General features: G+C 37.1%; 2 protein-coding genes and 1 long non-coding RNA gene across 3 annotated transcripts; 1 reads left to right on the top strand and 2 right to left on the bottom strand.

Moving 5' to 3' along the window:
- Nucleotides 1–216: 216 nt before the first annotated feature.
- LOC144449038 (thioredoxin domain-containing protein 17-like) lies at nt 217–9,421 on the bottom strand. Its single transcript, XM_078139444.1, has 4 exons — nt 9,066–9,421; nt 3,147–3,228; nt 2,156–2,237; nt 217–1,491 (listed from the first exon to the last, which is right to left on the bottom strand). Exons 1-4 carry the CDS (start codon nt 9,211–9,213, stop codon nt 1,426–1,428), a joined length of 378 nt encoding a protein of 125 aa, XP_077995570.1. The 5' UTR covers nt 9,214–9,421; the 3' UTR covers nt 217–1,425.
- Nucleotides 3,153–9,808, top strand: LOC144449041 (uncharacterized). Its single transcript, XR_013482150.1, has 3 exons — nt 3,153–3,303; nt 6,663–6,763; nt 9,764–9,808. It is a non-coding gene; the product is annotated as an uncharacterized LOC144449041 (long non-coding RNA).
- Nucleotides 9,809–10,494: 686 nt separating this feature from the next.
- Nucleotides 10,495–14,469, bottom strand: LOC144449040 (thioredoxin domain-containing protein 17-like). The gene is made up of 4 exons (XM_078139445.1): nt 14,306–14,469; nt 12,771–12,852; nt 11,644–11,725; nt 10,495–10,899 (listed from the first exon to the last, which is right to left on the bottom strand). The coding sequence occupies exons 1-4, from the start codon at nt 14,445–14,447 to the stop codon at nt 10,831–10,833; spliced, it is 375 nt and encodes a 124-aa protein (XP_077995571.1). The 5' UTR covers nt 14,448–14,469; the 3' UTR covers nt 10,495–10,830.
- Nucleotides 14,470–16,476: the final 2,007 nt, after the last annotated feature.

Here is a 16,476-nt window from a genome sequence, read left to right as displayed (position 1 = left end):
CAGATATTAATCGTCTGGTTCACCACACAGTTCTGTTAAATCTCTCAAGTCTCAATTAGGGTCACGTGATTTACAGAAAGGGTGGGAGCGAAAGTACAACTTATGAGAGAGATCTTTACAGTTGGCAATAGTATCGCAAATGTAACAGATCGGAAGGAAAGGTACAAAGTAAAGAAAGACAAGTACAGAATAACGTACGCACGTGGATAAATTTATTATCTTTCTGAACGATATCAGTACAGAACACATGATTGATGGGAATCTATACTAGTAACCATACCTACCACCTACCACATGATAACACTAACTACTACGTGTGTGTGTGTGTTGATAGGCTTAGGAATATTCAGAAAGGGGAAGTAAACTTTTAATGCATATCATATTTTATATTGCTATATTGCACTTTTGAAGCATCTAATCTCTTATAACTTATACAGCATCTTGTATCACCAGGGAATTTTCAATCCGAATTAAAATCTTGATACACCAAGATGAACTATAACCGATATGAAAGCATATAGATGTACATCAGGGATCAAAAAACAATCACATAAAAGTATCCGTAACTATGGAAATGTATTCTCTCAGTGAAACTCTACAGATCTTTGCTTTGTCGTAGGTATAACTTAAGGGAATATTCCTAAACACTGACATTTAAAAAATGTAATTTTGTAAGACAACAAGCAAAGAATCATGCGGTTCTTCTGTTCCTCCAAGCGTTAAGCGGTCTGTCTGCTATTTCTTCAAAATATTCGTGGCCACAAAGTTCTGGATTGCAATGTATATATACAACACGACACTTCTGACTGACTCACTACGACCGGGCTGCGTAGTTAGTTTTCCACTAAAAATGTACACCGACACTTTCGCTCGTCGTACTTAGCCTCGTACATGACTCTTGTGAATTGCATCTGATTTCAAATCCACAACTGTTTTCATACAGTTGTTATGTGTATGGTTTAAGAGTCAATGTAGAAATAAGTCGACCAAACCCTTAGCGTATACTGTAGCCATTGGTTGTCATGAATACCATAGATACAGCTAGTTGCGCGACATCACAAGTTAGTCCTCATTTTAAAAGGCACTCTCTGGCTCTCGAAGTCTTCAATATTCCTTCAACAGAGGCGCGGGTATTTGTTTTGAACAATGACAAACAAGGGCCGTGCGACTTTCCACCCGAGCAGACACAGGCGGGGACTACTGGGAATTTTTAATGAACATGACAAATTATATTAATATTATGTAAACAATACTATATCGTACGTAACAATGTGCAGGTGTCCATCACAGCAACGTCAATTAAATTCAAACCTGTTAAAGTAAAATTGTAATCGAAGTGCACTGAATTCGAAACCACAGCGAGGCAATGACTACTAGAGAGCGCATTCCACTTCAAATGATGGCTATTTGGTTCCCGCCGGATAATCATCCTCGGAAAAAAGGATTCACGCATTCGCTCTTCTTGCATTCTTCTGGTCCAAGCAACTCTTTCTGAAAGATGTACAATCGTGAAAGCACAATAAGATATTACATGAATGCTGATCAAGTTAAAATTTAAGTATATGAGTTTTAATATATGTGCATGGTGCACGTGTACGTGTGTGTGTGTGTGTGTGTGTGTGTGTGTGTGTGTGTCTGTGTGTCTGTGTGTCTGTGTGTGTGTCTGTGTGTGTGTGTGTGTGTGTGTGTGAATGAGAGAGACTGTCTGTCTATCTGTCTGTACAGACAGACATACAGACAGACGGACGGACGGACGGACGGACGGACAGACAGACAGAAAGACAGACAGACAAGGGAAAGGAGGGGGAGAGAGGGAAGGGGAGTGAGAGGGAGGTATATTGTGAGGGTGTGTGAAGTTGGTGGGGTTGGTTGGTGAGTGAGTGAGTGAGTGAGTGAGTGAGTGAGTGAGTGAGTGAGTGAGTGAGTGAGTGAGTAAGTGAGCGAGCGAGTGAGTGTGTTGATTTGCATATATGTCGCTGTAATATTTTCCAGAGCAAATTACAAACACCCAAAAGTGACGAACTATACTACGAATCTTGCTGTAAATTTTCATGGAATTCTTTCTACAAAATAGAACCATTTATGTGCACAAAGAGTTATTTTTAGATCTTTACAATTTGTATTATTATGTATTGGTACGTCTACCATCACTTACCGTTGATAGTCTCATTAGCGATGGAATTTCTCGGAATTTAATGGTCGGATGATGTTTAAATGGATTATTAGGATCATTCCAGCTGTAATAAAAATTCAACAATGTCTCATTATCCACTATTACTACTACTACTTGTAAAATTCCCAAATTAGTCATAGTGAAATAACAAACAGCGTAAATCAATAAATCCAACTTTATAGAAAAAAAATGTGTTCGCCATATTGACGTATGAGTTGTCCGTAATACTAGTTCTACACGTACACGTGACATTGTTGAGTGTGCCAGTTGCTATGACTATTGTCATGGTTGCTAGGGGATTTCAGTAGTAATTGATGAATGTCGTAATATTATGATTTTTTTGAAACGGCAGTGTCCACTCAATGTACATACCACGGACCAGATCATGGTTGCCTAGCTTTAACTACTAATTCTATCTTCATTTATATTAGGCATCCATCAAATGAGACCAACCCTAGAATTTCGCTGTGAGAGATCTATAGTCTTGGCCAGCCCAGTCCAGTTTCAATAGTTAGTAATCCACCGATAAAGGAATACCAGTTTTGACGAAAAGATTGGAGAACAGTGGACCGATTGTACAACTGATACACATTATATGGGGAGTTAGGTCGGGGTTAGTGCCAGGCTATTGCTTAGAACTAGAAATAGAGTTAGTTTGTATCGTCCGAGATAGTAGTGGAACTGCTCTACATCTGCACTGAGGAGACTGTCTTTTTGCTAATATGTAGGACAGTGGACCGATTATGCAAGAGATACGCACTTGTACATTCAAGCTGGGGAGTTAGGGGTTTGGTTAGGCTGTACAGAAGAATAGGGTTAAACCCCCTGGTTTCTAAACCTGATTTCTATCCCATTCAATGATTGGTTGACACTGTTCTGTATACAGTATGTGCCGTTTCCATGTCTAAAATCCCTGGGGACGACTTTGGAACTAAGAAGAAAAGATATTAATATATTCTACACCCATACGTACCTGTCTTTATCCCCTACAACACAAAGTATGAAGACAGAGCCTTTTGGTGCCAGTTCTAGTCCCTTCTCAATGATAGGATCAGCTAGATAAATGAATGGATAGAAATGAAAAATTACAAAGATAAAAAGAAGAAATGTTCATAGAGCGAATGAATATGGTATGACATTTTTTGACATTTTGTCGTTGATGTTTAAATTAAGTTGTTCAGTAGTTTGAATATCGTCTCTGAAAACACAGTAATGGACACTTGAACATGTTTCTAAGTATGCTGCATAGCTTCCACTATTATAATTATGTTTAACTTAAAGGTGATTCAAAATGCTCACATTCACTATCGCTAATTTGCTAGACGACATGTTTGTGAAATGCATTCTGGTTTTAAAACTTTTCAAAAGCGTCTGCAAACACCTTAAAATGACCATTTTTCAGTCACTTCCCTTCGGATTTACTTCGAGAGTTTTCGGGTATTTCCGGTCCCACCTAGACCACGGGATTTTATGACGTCATAGAGAGACATGGTTAGCACGTAGCCTATGACGAGCGTAGTCACTAGGTGAACAAAACTCAACAGCATTGTGAAAAAATACATTGCTAGTGGTTGCAACAGACATCAGTAAACAAAAACTACACTCTACATGTCTTATTAACCAACATTTACCGATATTTACTCACACTTTCTGACTAATTGGCAGTGTCTGTGGGTATAAATACTAAAATATTATCTCCCCATATTATGGCAAAATAAATCAAAACGGCTAGACTACAGTGTAGATATACATAAACACTTGTAATGTCGCTCGCGTGTTTCAATTTATTTATCTGATTTTTTTTATTATTTGCCGAGGAGAAGCATTACAATATCTTCGACAGGCATGGTGTCGACAGCATATTATAGCCCACTATACTCGACTATACTCACTGATGTCGCCTTTTGAACGGCGCATTTAGCACCAAAGTAAACATATTTATCTTGAATAAATATACTAGCTATTAGATTGCCATATTATCGGCAATAAAATTGTAAAGAACTGAGGAAATTTCGTGAGTTTAGTGTTGTCATTTACATGACTTTAGTAACTTATCTGGAAGAAAACTTGTATGGTTTCCCTTGTTGCGATATCACTTAATTTAATGCAACAAGCGGCCTATTTAATATTCATTAGAAGAATTCTGTAGCGAATCATGGTATTCGAAGTATACAGTTTAGGAAACCAACAAATCAAATATCGCGATGTGTTCATGATATTAAATATGATTGGACAATATTGACGTCGGCAATATCAAGGTCGTGACCCCAGCACATGGTTATGAAAGAAAGCCTGCAACTAGATACTTGGCTAGCCACGTCCGGTCCAGTTTCTCAGGGTTTGTTTTGAAGTTAGAGACGTTATTTCTGTACGACTTGAAGAATTTTACAATATATCTGATTGATAAATATGGATTACATCAACACGTGGATAAATTTAACCCGACACGAATGTGCGCTGTGCTCTCCCGATTCCATTAATTGTACATACACTGCTTCAGCTTTGATCGGCGGAACTACTAGTATCCTAGTAATAGTATAAGCTTACTGCCGCGGCCGCGGTGACTGCACAAAACTTGACAACACTACCCCTCTACCGATATATAATAATCACCTGTATACCGTGATAAAAACAAGCAATAATTCGAGTCCCCAACAAGTCGATGAGACCTACTTCTGTTCTGTCCGATTCGAATGCGAGTTTCTTAGGTTTTATATGGGTTTCAGACTCGGACTAGAGTATTACGTCCTAGACAATAATAGATGTAAACTTGTGTTCACAAGCCAAACATGTGACAATACAAGACCACAACGAAAACTGTGAAAAATTTGCAGGTCAGTCTCATTTTATATATGGACAAAAAAATTAGGTCGGTCACAGTTCCATTTACATGATGCAATGACTCGGAGCGTACTTCCATATGATGGGAGCAAATCGAATCAATTAGTGTATTATGGGACCAACAAATATATTGTGGCACATGTCCCGATACGCCTTCTTGAAGTTTCCCATTGGTATTCTAATAGCTAGTATATTTATTCGAGATGAAATATGATTACTTTGTTGTTAAATGCACTGTTCAAAAGGCGACGCGAGTACGATTGGGCTAAAATATGCCGCCCTTGGCCCGGGGATGCCGTCAAACGTCACGACGGTATCGTAATGCTTCTTGTCGGCAAATAATAAAAAATCAGATAAATAAAAGTCAATGAATGTGAAACACGCGACATTACAAGTGTTTATATATATCTAGTCTAGCCGTTTTGATTTATTTTGCCATAATATGGGGAGATAATATTTTAGCATTTATACCCACAGACACTGCCAATTAGTCAGAAAGTGTGAGTAAATATCGGTAAATGTTGGTTAATAAGACAGTAGAGTGTAGTTTTTGTTTACTGATGTTTATTACAACCACCAGCAATGTATTTTTTCACAATGCCGTTGAGTTTTATTCACCTGTTGACTACGCTCGTCATAGGCTACGTGCTAACCATGTCTCTCTATGACGTCATAAAATCCCGTGGTCTAGGTGGGACCGGAAATACCCGAAAACTCTCGAAGTAAATCCGAAGGGAAGTGACTGAAAAATGGTCATTTTAAGGTGTTTGCAGACGCTTTTGAAAAGTTTTAAAACCAGAATGCATTTCACAAACATGTAGTCTAGCAAATTAGCGATAGTGAATGTAAGCATTTTGAATCACCTTTAAGTTGTTCGGTCATTTGAATATCGTCTCTGAAAACACAGTAATGGACACTTGAACACATTTCTAAGTATGCCACATAGCTTCCATTATTATAATTATGTTTAACTTAAGTTGTTCGGTCATTTGAATATCGTCTCTGAAAACACAGTAATGGACACTTGAACACGTTTCTAAGTATGCTACATAGCTTCCATTATAGCTTTAAAAAATGGTTGAAAATGTGATATGCAAGAAAATGTATGATATGGGATTTCTGACTTTCAAGACATTTATTTTTTTAAAGACAATTTGAATATCGATACTTAAATATTTCCCCAGAATCCAACTTTGAAGACTATGTTATATATTCTTAGATAATGTACAATTATAAGAATTCACGACAAAATTATCACGCTCTCGCATCAGGCGTTGAAAAGTGGTGCACTCAAGTTAGTGACGCCATTCGTGTACAAAACAAAAAAGAGTGTATGGTGAATTGAGAAACGTGTATGCAAGCACAGACGTTATAATTATCTGTCTCTGTGCTGCCCATTTGCAAGTGACAAACACACATGTGCAAGACAGATAGGCAGACGGACATATATAGATAGCAGTGTATTGAGACTGTATTTTGTCCCATTTTCTCATTCATAACTAATACGACTATTGTTGTTGATCATAAACCGGATCTCCACACTTCAATACAAAATGCCATGCTTGAAGAAGTTCAATATATCAGTATAGACTTTTGCATGTTTGTTTTTTAAATACAACTTGTCACAAAATAACCAATTTTATTGCAGGGTACAGACAGAAAAGCAGTGTTTTCATCTCTGTGTGTGGTTCATTGATCATATAAGCCCCAGACAATGTGTAAACATCGGTGAACGGTCACACAAAATATGTAAGTACACGACTAGTTTATTCCATCACGTTCCTATGTTTACTGAGCTCTTAGTACATTGTATGTCATTTCGCTTCAATTTTCCGGGCAACCACAACCACGACCACAAAGGTTGAAGGTCGGAAAGGTTGTAACAGTAAAGTTAGTTTTTTGTTCAAAACATGTACACATAATTTGCTGTGGTGTAGACACACATACACAGTATGCATGAATACAATAGACTGTATCTTGTATGTATATATATATATGCAGTTTGGTATATATACAGCTAACCATGCCGTGTAACTTGGCTGGAGATGACACCTGTGTTAGAAGATGTAACCATGGCGATACTTCCATGATCTAACCTAATCTACCAAGTTGGGAATTTTAAAGCTTTTGTATATACATACCACTTTCAAATCGTGAAACTAAAATATATGTTAATTATCTCCTTTTTCTGACTGAGTTAATAGACAGGTCATGAGGCTAAGTTCGCTGGTACATAAAAGTGGATGTATCGAATTTTTGTAAATTCTGTAAAAGGAATAACAGGTGTGCATCTCTTTGATTTTCTTGGCCGAGTTAACACGTCAACCTGGAGGCCATATTGTATAAAGACAATACTGATCTGGAAATTGTTTTGTAGTGAATGTTCGAAATTCAAATGAACTTTGCGAGCACCGATTTAACCGCCTATTTTTTTGTTTTTGAAGTGAAAGCCTATGTTAAGTAGAGCAAACATAATAATTAAATGGACGGAAAGGAAATCAAATAATCAAAATAACTGCATAGTCATTATTCATCAAAAGCCAACAGATACATAGTCATTATTCATCAAAAGCCAACAGATGTTACTGTTATAGGAGAACCTCACAGGTGAGACGTCGACGTCATGATATCGTAGACAGGCCGTGACCTTTGACACGCCTCACCTTCTGCTGTTAAGCAAAGGTGGTGTCGCATAAAACGTGCCGAGAAAAAAAATCGGATACGGAATTATAAGTCCCGATTATTTCTTTATCATTTTCCGATATATTTATTCCATGTAAATATCTCCTCATATCGCATCATTGGGAAGTATAAGCTTGGGAAATATTGGCAGGGATTATCGAGTAGAATCGTCTGGGGGTTAATACAGGTTATCACACAATAACCCTATGGCCTACATACAATCTCGAACTCCTTAATCGCCCTGTTTTTTTCTTTGCCGCATATATTTTATAATAAACGTTTATTACTGCATAGTCTGTGTTTCTTGTGTACGAATCATACATAGACTCGCCACTTCATCACAAGATGCAACAATGAGGACCCGAACTGTAATAATTATAATATGCGCATGCCCAATCGAATACATAATGTCGAGATGAAACCGACCACATAATAAATAATTGCGATTTAATATTCTAATTTCAGATGTAGTACATTTCACATGACTGTGTCAAATGCAAATCTCGATACCACTAATAGCAGGTTAAATTATTCACATATGGCGATAAACGGAGAGATATTTTAAGGGTTTGTCTATTATTCTATTGTCTAAAACCAGTTTCTCTGAAACATGCGTATCAAACTGATGCAAACCCACTATAAAAATGATGTAGCGTTTTGTCAGGAAATTGTCTACCGGTCTGAAATATCAACGCTGACCCGATAAACATTAGAAATCTAGCTTCGATATTCATAGTGTGATTATCTCTCACTTCTCTCTGCAGCGTCTAGAATTTGTCTGAATTTAACGTTTGCAGTATTAGGTTATTATCGTCGTCATTCTATGTCACGTTTTAACCTAGGCTTTTTCAAATTATACGATATGTGTGTATTTGGGGTGTTAGCGCTCCCCATATATAATGGTTTATTTGTTTTTGACCTATATAGTGAAAGGTTACAACTGGGCATGGATGGTTCACAAATTATAGAAAGGGGTCAAGGGGCTCTCAAAGAAGAAATCCCGGTATTAATAAGATGTCGTACATATACGGAGTGTCCATAAAAGCTATTGGTAATAAAAACGGGGTTGTTCTGAAAAGAGACGCCTACATAGTTATAGATATATGTACACGCGCCACCCAATACATGCAGTCTGGGATAACGCCTATATCTTTTTTAGAGCCACACGTGTACTGTGAAGATCTGTGAAAGTGGTCATATAGACAAAATGTTAAATTTCCACCATTTCAATATGTATCTATCGCTAACTCAAAGACGGGAAAGGTTGTTGTTGAGTTTCAGTGATGTAATATATAGAGAGAATAATTATGGAGACTAGACATTGTGTAGATCACCATACAACGCCTAGCGAGGAAAATGATTATATTACCGTCCGTGCAATCATCGCACCAGCTCTCGCAGCTCGGTCCTAAAGCACCGGTAAAAAACAGAAAGGTGTTCGGGTTGTCCTTGTGTCTTTCAATTTCTGACGACAGGTCTTCACAGCTTTCAATCAAAATCTGGTAGACGTTCGTCATTTCTGTCAGCCGATGTCGCGTATATCTCGTCCGATGAATGTTATATCGCGATGTAGTAGCAGACACGGGAGATAGAGCGAGCAACAGTAATATGCTCCACGCCCCAGACGATACGTTCGCTTATTACAATAACTGACGGCAGACACAGACTGACTCAATATATACCTTCTCGGTGCGCTCTCGCACGTCACACCTTGGAAAAACACGACGGTTATATTGACAACCTTTTAATACGTGAAAGGCATGCGCGAGTCTACTATACTAAAGTTGTATTCATAATTGTTCTACCCTCCGAACCCCGGGGTCAAACCCTTGAACAGTTTACATAAAACGAAAAGAGGGTATTTATGACACAGTACAATGTAATGGGAACACCGTAGACATACCCACGACAGATTAGAATCATTAAGGCCATTAAGGAAAAGGAATTTGTGAGACTCAGTGTGATATTACCTTCGCATAGACAATGATTAAAATCACCTGAACGTTTTCGGAGAATGACGTTCTCTACAAGTTTGAAAGCTTTCAAATCTGTCTTTTATCTTTTCAGACTCGTGTTTTCTTAAGGAATACCTACGGTCGGGGGAGCGGAAGGCCGTACGACTGATAAAAACCGTGGTTAATGAATTGTAAGTCCATGCGTCCAATGTAAGAAAATACATAGTGAAATCTACTGTAATAGGGAGTCTGCAGTCAAGACGAATACAGATTTTTTTCTGTCAATTCGGGACCAATTTCTCTGAACAGTTATTTAAATTTCTCCAAACATAACTATTTGAAAACTTGTTCCTGGATCATTTGAGATAAAAAAAAAATTGGCGTTCACATTCTGATTTCAAGGATATGTAACAAGAGTTCTTTTCTCCATTTGAATTATCAGTACAGAATTCAGCGGCCAATTTTGGATTCTATTATTTGAAAATGGTACATTTTTGATAATTTATCATTTAGACCTCGATTTCACAAACGGTGTACAGTGACCCCATATATTTTTTTGTGAACATTCTATCATATGGATAACCAAAGTGAAGCTACGTACAATAGGACAAATTCTAGCACACTTTCAGACCACAGTTAAACACACACAGTTTAGCATTTTATAATCTAGTATCCAAACTAAGCCCATCAATACCATGTATGTACTACACCAATCTATTTTGCTCTAATTACACGAAATCTGTCCAACTTTTGCAAAATATGTAAATCATACAGTAAAAACAAAGTATGCTAAACACCCAAAAGAAGTTTGATTCATTTCAACAAAATCTTTATTGTTTCCATGGTTACAACACTGCACAAGGCGCTTAGATTTAAAACATCATTTACATCAAGATTTCGAAGTACTGTGGTATGCATATTCAAGATTAGCCACTGAGGGCGCTCTAACAATCAGACACCTTTTTGAAGCACCACATCACATTAACAATGTTGCCACAACACATACTGTTTTGTTGCACCATTAAATGGCTATATAATTCTAGAATACTCCACTTTATATATGTTGTTTTCCATATTTTTCTATCATTTTATTTCAGGGATAAAGTTTTATATTTCTATGTGTATGTGTATGTTTTAGCATACAATTCTTCCTCTCTCTTGATCTCGTCTGTGACTTCATTAATCCTCTTCAAAGAACATTTTGACCAGATCATCCTTCATCAGATTTCCTTCCACCAGTCTTTTTGGCTAAAACAAACAAAAAGATGCATTGCAATAGTTTCACTACCTTCTCAACAATCGGGGGGGGGGGGGGGGGGGGCTGGGCTGGGCTTAATGTAAATGATGCTATTTCCATTATGATATGGATTTTCAAGTGTTGATCAATGTCTGTTACCCAGACTCTCACTGCTAGTTCTATCACGAGATCACCCTGTTGAGAGTCTGGGGGGAAACATAGTCCCAACTCACCCACACTGGTTTTCTCTCCCTGAGTAGTGCATGCTGGGAAATACTTCACATCAACATTGCATGCTGAATGATCCAGGCTCCTTCGTGATAGCTTTGTATGTCTAAAGCAACCACTAAAATCGTAATTATGAAGGATGGGCCTCGTAAACATATTCTTCATAACTTGCAAGGAATGTACTGCTTGATTTCTGGTGTAGACAGCTTGGGATAATGGTCTTGTAGTACAGCCCCTGCTATGAATGTGAGAATCTAGGTAATGTAATAAGGCTGGTTTAAAATGGTACCAACCCTTACCTTTATTTCAAACAAAATTTACTTCATCTCTGACTTCAATCTACCCTTTCTTATACTCATGGTACTTGTATGTCAATGTCAAAATATAACACACAATGACAACTAGGTCTAAATTGGGGTATATGTTAAATTCCGGGGGAGGGGGGGGGGATTTCTAAAGTCAAATTGGGGGTTTGGAATTTAGCACCAAGGCAGTACACTCATGTAGGTATAAATTCAATCACTTACCGTGTTAACTTGCAATAATGTTGGTACACCTTTTAGTTGTAGCTCAGGATGTGTTCGGAAACGATTGTTTGGATCTTTCCAGCTGAAAAATAATATAAATTGAAAGAACAATTTGTCACACATCATAACAATTGTCTTATAAGCAAAAGGTTCACTCCTATCTTATTAAGATGACTCAGTCTGGGATCAATTTTCCTGAAAATCGAAAGTTAGTCCTTTTCTCTAAGCAATATGAAAAGTTATTCCTGGTCTTTTGAAATATGAAAGGAATTTTGGGGTTTGGCATCTTATTTTTGATCTCTTATTTCTCATAAAGTTCACACTGTATTCTGTAGACTGTAAGATACGTCGTGTCGTTCCACCCTCACTGGCCTCCTTTGAGAGGGGTTGACCGATGTGTGAGGGCGCCCTGTCACAGCAAACCTTACAAACTGTGTATTCAGCAGCCTCATCAGATTCTAAAGTTTTGGTATAATTTTGATATCATATCTTAAGAATGGGTTTCAGCTTTCTTGGACACAGTAACATTTTAAAGAGTTCATTCAAGAGACACACAGTTAGTATGGTTTTTGTATTAGTATATCATGGACTGGAAATTTTCTGATGCTTATTTTAAATGAACTTTCAAATCCATTACATTAGTATTTTTCTTTGAGAGCTGAATGAATGATGTGTAATACAACATGTTATGCTATGAGTCCTTGAGAAGTACTGGTGCTGTAGTTCAGATATTGGGATAAAAGGTCTGATGCATACATTATGTATTATATACATTTATTTTCAGCAAGGGTGTTCACACAAAAGTATATGTGTGTGTATGTGTGTATGTGTATGTATGTATGTATGTATGTATGTATGTAGTTAGGTAGGTAGGTAGGCATGCCTATCTGTCTGTCTGTCTGTCTGTCTGTCTGTATGTATGTATGTGTGTATGTGTGTATGTATGTATGTATGTATGTAGTTAGGTAGGTAGGTAGGGGTGTGTGTATGTATGTATGTATGTATGTATGTATGTATGTATGTAGGTAGGTAGGGATGGTTGGATGTATGCACGCACGCACGCACACACACACACACACACACACACACACACACACACACACACACACACACACACACAAACTTACAATGCCCTACCACCAACACTACAGTAAATAAATACAGCATCTTCTGGTGCTTCAGGCAGGTGCTTCTCTACTACTGGCTCAGCTGTGAGAAAATAAAAAATAAAAAATTAAACAAAACAGTTTTCATATACATGTAGCTAAAGTACATGATAAATTGTCAATAATGTGTCCTTGAAAATCAAAGTCCTGTGTATGTATGCAGCTTGACAGATAATCACAAACTTGAGTTAAACTCCACTCTGCAAACATGTCAAAGCACATGACATATTGAAAGAGAGGTACAATAAAGTAATTAATTTCGTTATCACAAGTCTGCCATATGGAGCTGTCTGACGAAGGTCTGCTTACTGCCACACTCCCAGAATTGTACAGGGGAAGTGCTTCATTTAGCAAATTATGGTATGCCCATACCTGATATGATAAAAGCAAGGGCAGTCATCTTTAACCGATTTCACATGTGTTTCTAATGTTGGCCATGGTTGAAACACGTAAGTAAAAGAAGGTCGTATCTGCTATACAATTTGTATAGCAGATACGTCTTTCTATGATCCAAAGTTCAAGCACTGACCTGACGACGACACCCACATGACCTATGGCTGAAACACGAGTGTGAAGCTACCATCATATTCATATTCATCTTCACTTTCAAAAGTTGACCTCTACGATCAATGTGAATATGATGATAGCTTACACATTCATCATCATATTCGAAGTACTTCCGAATGGGTACGAACATGCGTTCGGCAAATCACATATCCTTCATTGGGTGGTTGAAATCATGTGATTGTAATTACTTTTCACTTGATTTGCCTGGATTTGCATGCTCTCTTCTTATTTTTGCCAGAGTATCCAATTTGCACCATAATTTATTGTTCTCATGAACCATTATTTTTCACAATCGATTGCGTTGACCGATCCCGATCAAAGGAACTACACACATTGTGATAATTGTGGTCTTGACAACACTATTTTGTGTAAATTTCACCAGTGTAAGTGTTAAGTAGGGTTTCAAAGATAGCAGCACTGCGGGAAATCAAAACACACCCAGCCAGGCCGTATTTTATTACATTACTCATACACAGGTTTTTTGTACACCCAAATATTGACATTTTCAAAGATATGGGAAAGGCATACTAAACATCCAAATTAGTTTTTTTATATGACAACAATAATTCATGGTGCAAATTGGATACTCTGGCAAAAATAAGAAGAAAGCATGCAAATCCACGCTAATCAAGTGAAAAGTAACTACAATCACATTATTTCAACCTGCCAATGAAGGATTTGTGATTTGCCGAACGCTTGTTCGTACCCATTCGGATAACTTCGAATCTGATGATGAACATGTGAAGCTATCATCATATTCACATTGATTGTACAGGTCAACTTTTGAAAGTGAATATGAATATGAATATGATGGTAGCTTCACACTCGTGGCTGAAACATTCATGCGCGACTGGACTCAATATGATGCATGATGTGACATTGTAAGTCCGGGTTGTAACTTAAGTGTGACCGTCATTCGACAAACTTACCTGCTACGCAATCGGGACACCAACTCTTACCATCTTCTCCCTTAGATCCACTGAAGTAGGCGTAGACACATGGTTTGTTTTTGTATTCTTCAACTTTTTCAAGATAGGCATCGAGGCCCTCGACACTTACTTTTTGCACCATAGTTGCAGATGTGACCTCAACTCTCGGGTCATCGATTGAGGGCGATATTTAAATTTAACGGGAATGGGGAACAATATACATGAACAACATATCACATGACCTTTCAAAGTAGTTTTCACCATTATCCTGCATTGCACAACCTCTCAAAACTAGTTGTTTTTTTAAAATCTTGTTATAATATGATATTTAATATACTCATGCATATTTTGTTTGTTTATTTATATATATATTTGTAACTTGACATGGTTCCATGGGCATTGATGTTATGATTACATTAGGTTGGATGGATGGGATGAAATGATTTTCCACTGTGACAAGGAAAGAGGTAAACTTCCAAATATTATTGTCAAGATTGAGTTGTCATAATACTGATATTTTTTGAAGGACATTAAAACAATTCAAATGGCAAAAAAAGGCACCATTTTACGCACCAAGTTAAAGATATGACAAATCACCCATTCTCTGGAAAAGAAATGATGAAAGAGAAATACACCATAAAATGTTTGTGACTTTTGCAACTTTTATTTAAAGGCTGAAATCATTCCAGAAGCATGTCAAACATGGCAAATGAACGAATGACGTCAAAGCTTTATTTCTATGAAAATAAAGCTTGTGAAAATTCTGACAAAACAGAGAACCTAGCATGAACGATCTGTCATTGTTTCTTTGTATGTAGCGAGTGTTACAAACCAAATCAATGACTCAATCTTTCAGACTACACAGAACCTTGCTGATTTGTTTGTAATGCATAAAAGCACACAGTATGATGAGTGCCTTCAGTATGCACAGGTCCCTTTTAATGATTCACGGTGTGATATAGGTTAAAAAAATATATACTAAAATAGCTTTTACATGGTCAATGTTCAATGTGTAGACAATACACTATGATACCCTGAGATCTGTCCTTCCACACACAGTCTTGTGTGGAAGGGAATTTTCTTACTTTCAGCGAATACATAATGGCAGTGGTTTAATACAACAATGTTGAAACAGGCATATAAGCAATGACTTTGTCTTTCTTATTAAGTTTTTGTAACATAACTTTATCTCTGTTTTTTAAGTTTTTGTAACTTTTGAAATATTTTTGAGTAAAATGCTCACTGGGAACAAACATGATCTCAATAATCCTTCCTCTGAAAAGGCAATACTACAGTACAAGTGAAAATAGTATCAAAAAAAGTACAAAAATATTTTTCAATAAAACTACCATCACAGTAAATTCAGCTATTACTCTGCTAATTGAGCCTTTGGTTTACTAAGATAGACACAAACTGAAACTATTGTTGCAACATGTTGATGCAACAGTGATAAGCTACTGTTAGTGTAATTATAGTCTCAGTAGGGAGGCATGCAGAGTTTTATTGACAGAGTTCCATAAACTTGCAGTGCTGTTTTGGGACTTCCAATGTTTACTATGTCTTGATCACAGGGTGATTAGAATCACACAACAGAGGAAACACTATCACCCACTTGTGTAATCTACCACATCGAAGAACGATATATTTTAATTTTAATTTTGTATCTAACCAAAGGCTTGATTACCAGAGTCGTAATTCTTTCAGGTAAAAATCAGTAAAAAAATATAAATGTAATAAAAGCACAGGAAACATTCATAACATTAATTTGGTAGATTTTAAAACATGATTTACAAAAATATCTTTAAAAATGTGTCACATTGTACACTGCTGCAGTCCATCTACTGTCTCATCACTGACTAACAAGTTTTGAAAGTACAATGTTTTACTCAAACAAAAAGTCACTGACATCCAATTCGTAAAGGAACACAATTCACAATCATTGGGTCACAAAATATGTATACTCTCACCTGCGAGGTACGTGTTATCTGTTTTTCAAACAATGGGTACAGACATGATGTGATGTTTGTGAACTCTTCACTCATATATTGGAAAAACATGATTTGAAACTTCTGTGCATCTAAAACTTTATACACACAGTTGGACACTTAGTCTGTAAGGTACACCATGATGGGGCGCCCTCACACATTGGTCAACACTTCTCACACATGACA

This window comes from Glandiceps talaboti, chromosome 18 (genome assembly GCF_964340395.1).
Source record: "Glandiceps talaboti chromosome 18, keGlaTala1.1, whole genome shotgun sequence".
NCBI classification, from domain to species: Eukaryota; Metazoa; Hemichordata; class Enteropneusta; family Spengelidae; genus Glandiceps; species Glandiceps talaboti.
This window is presented reverse-complemented; position numbering and strand designations above follow the sequence as displayed.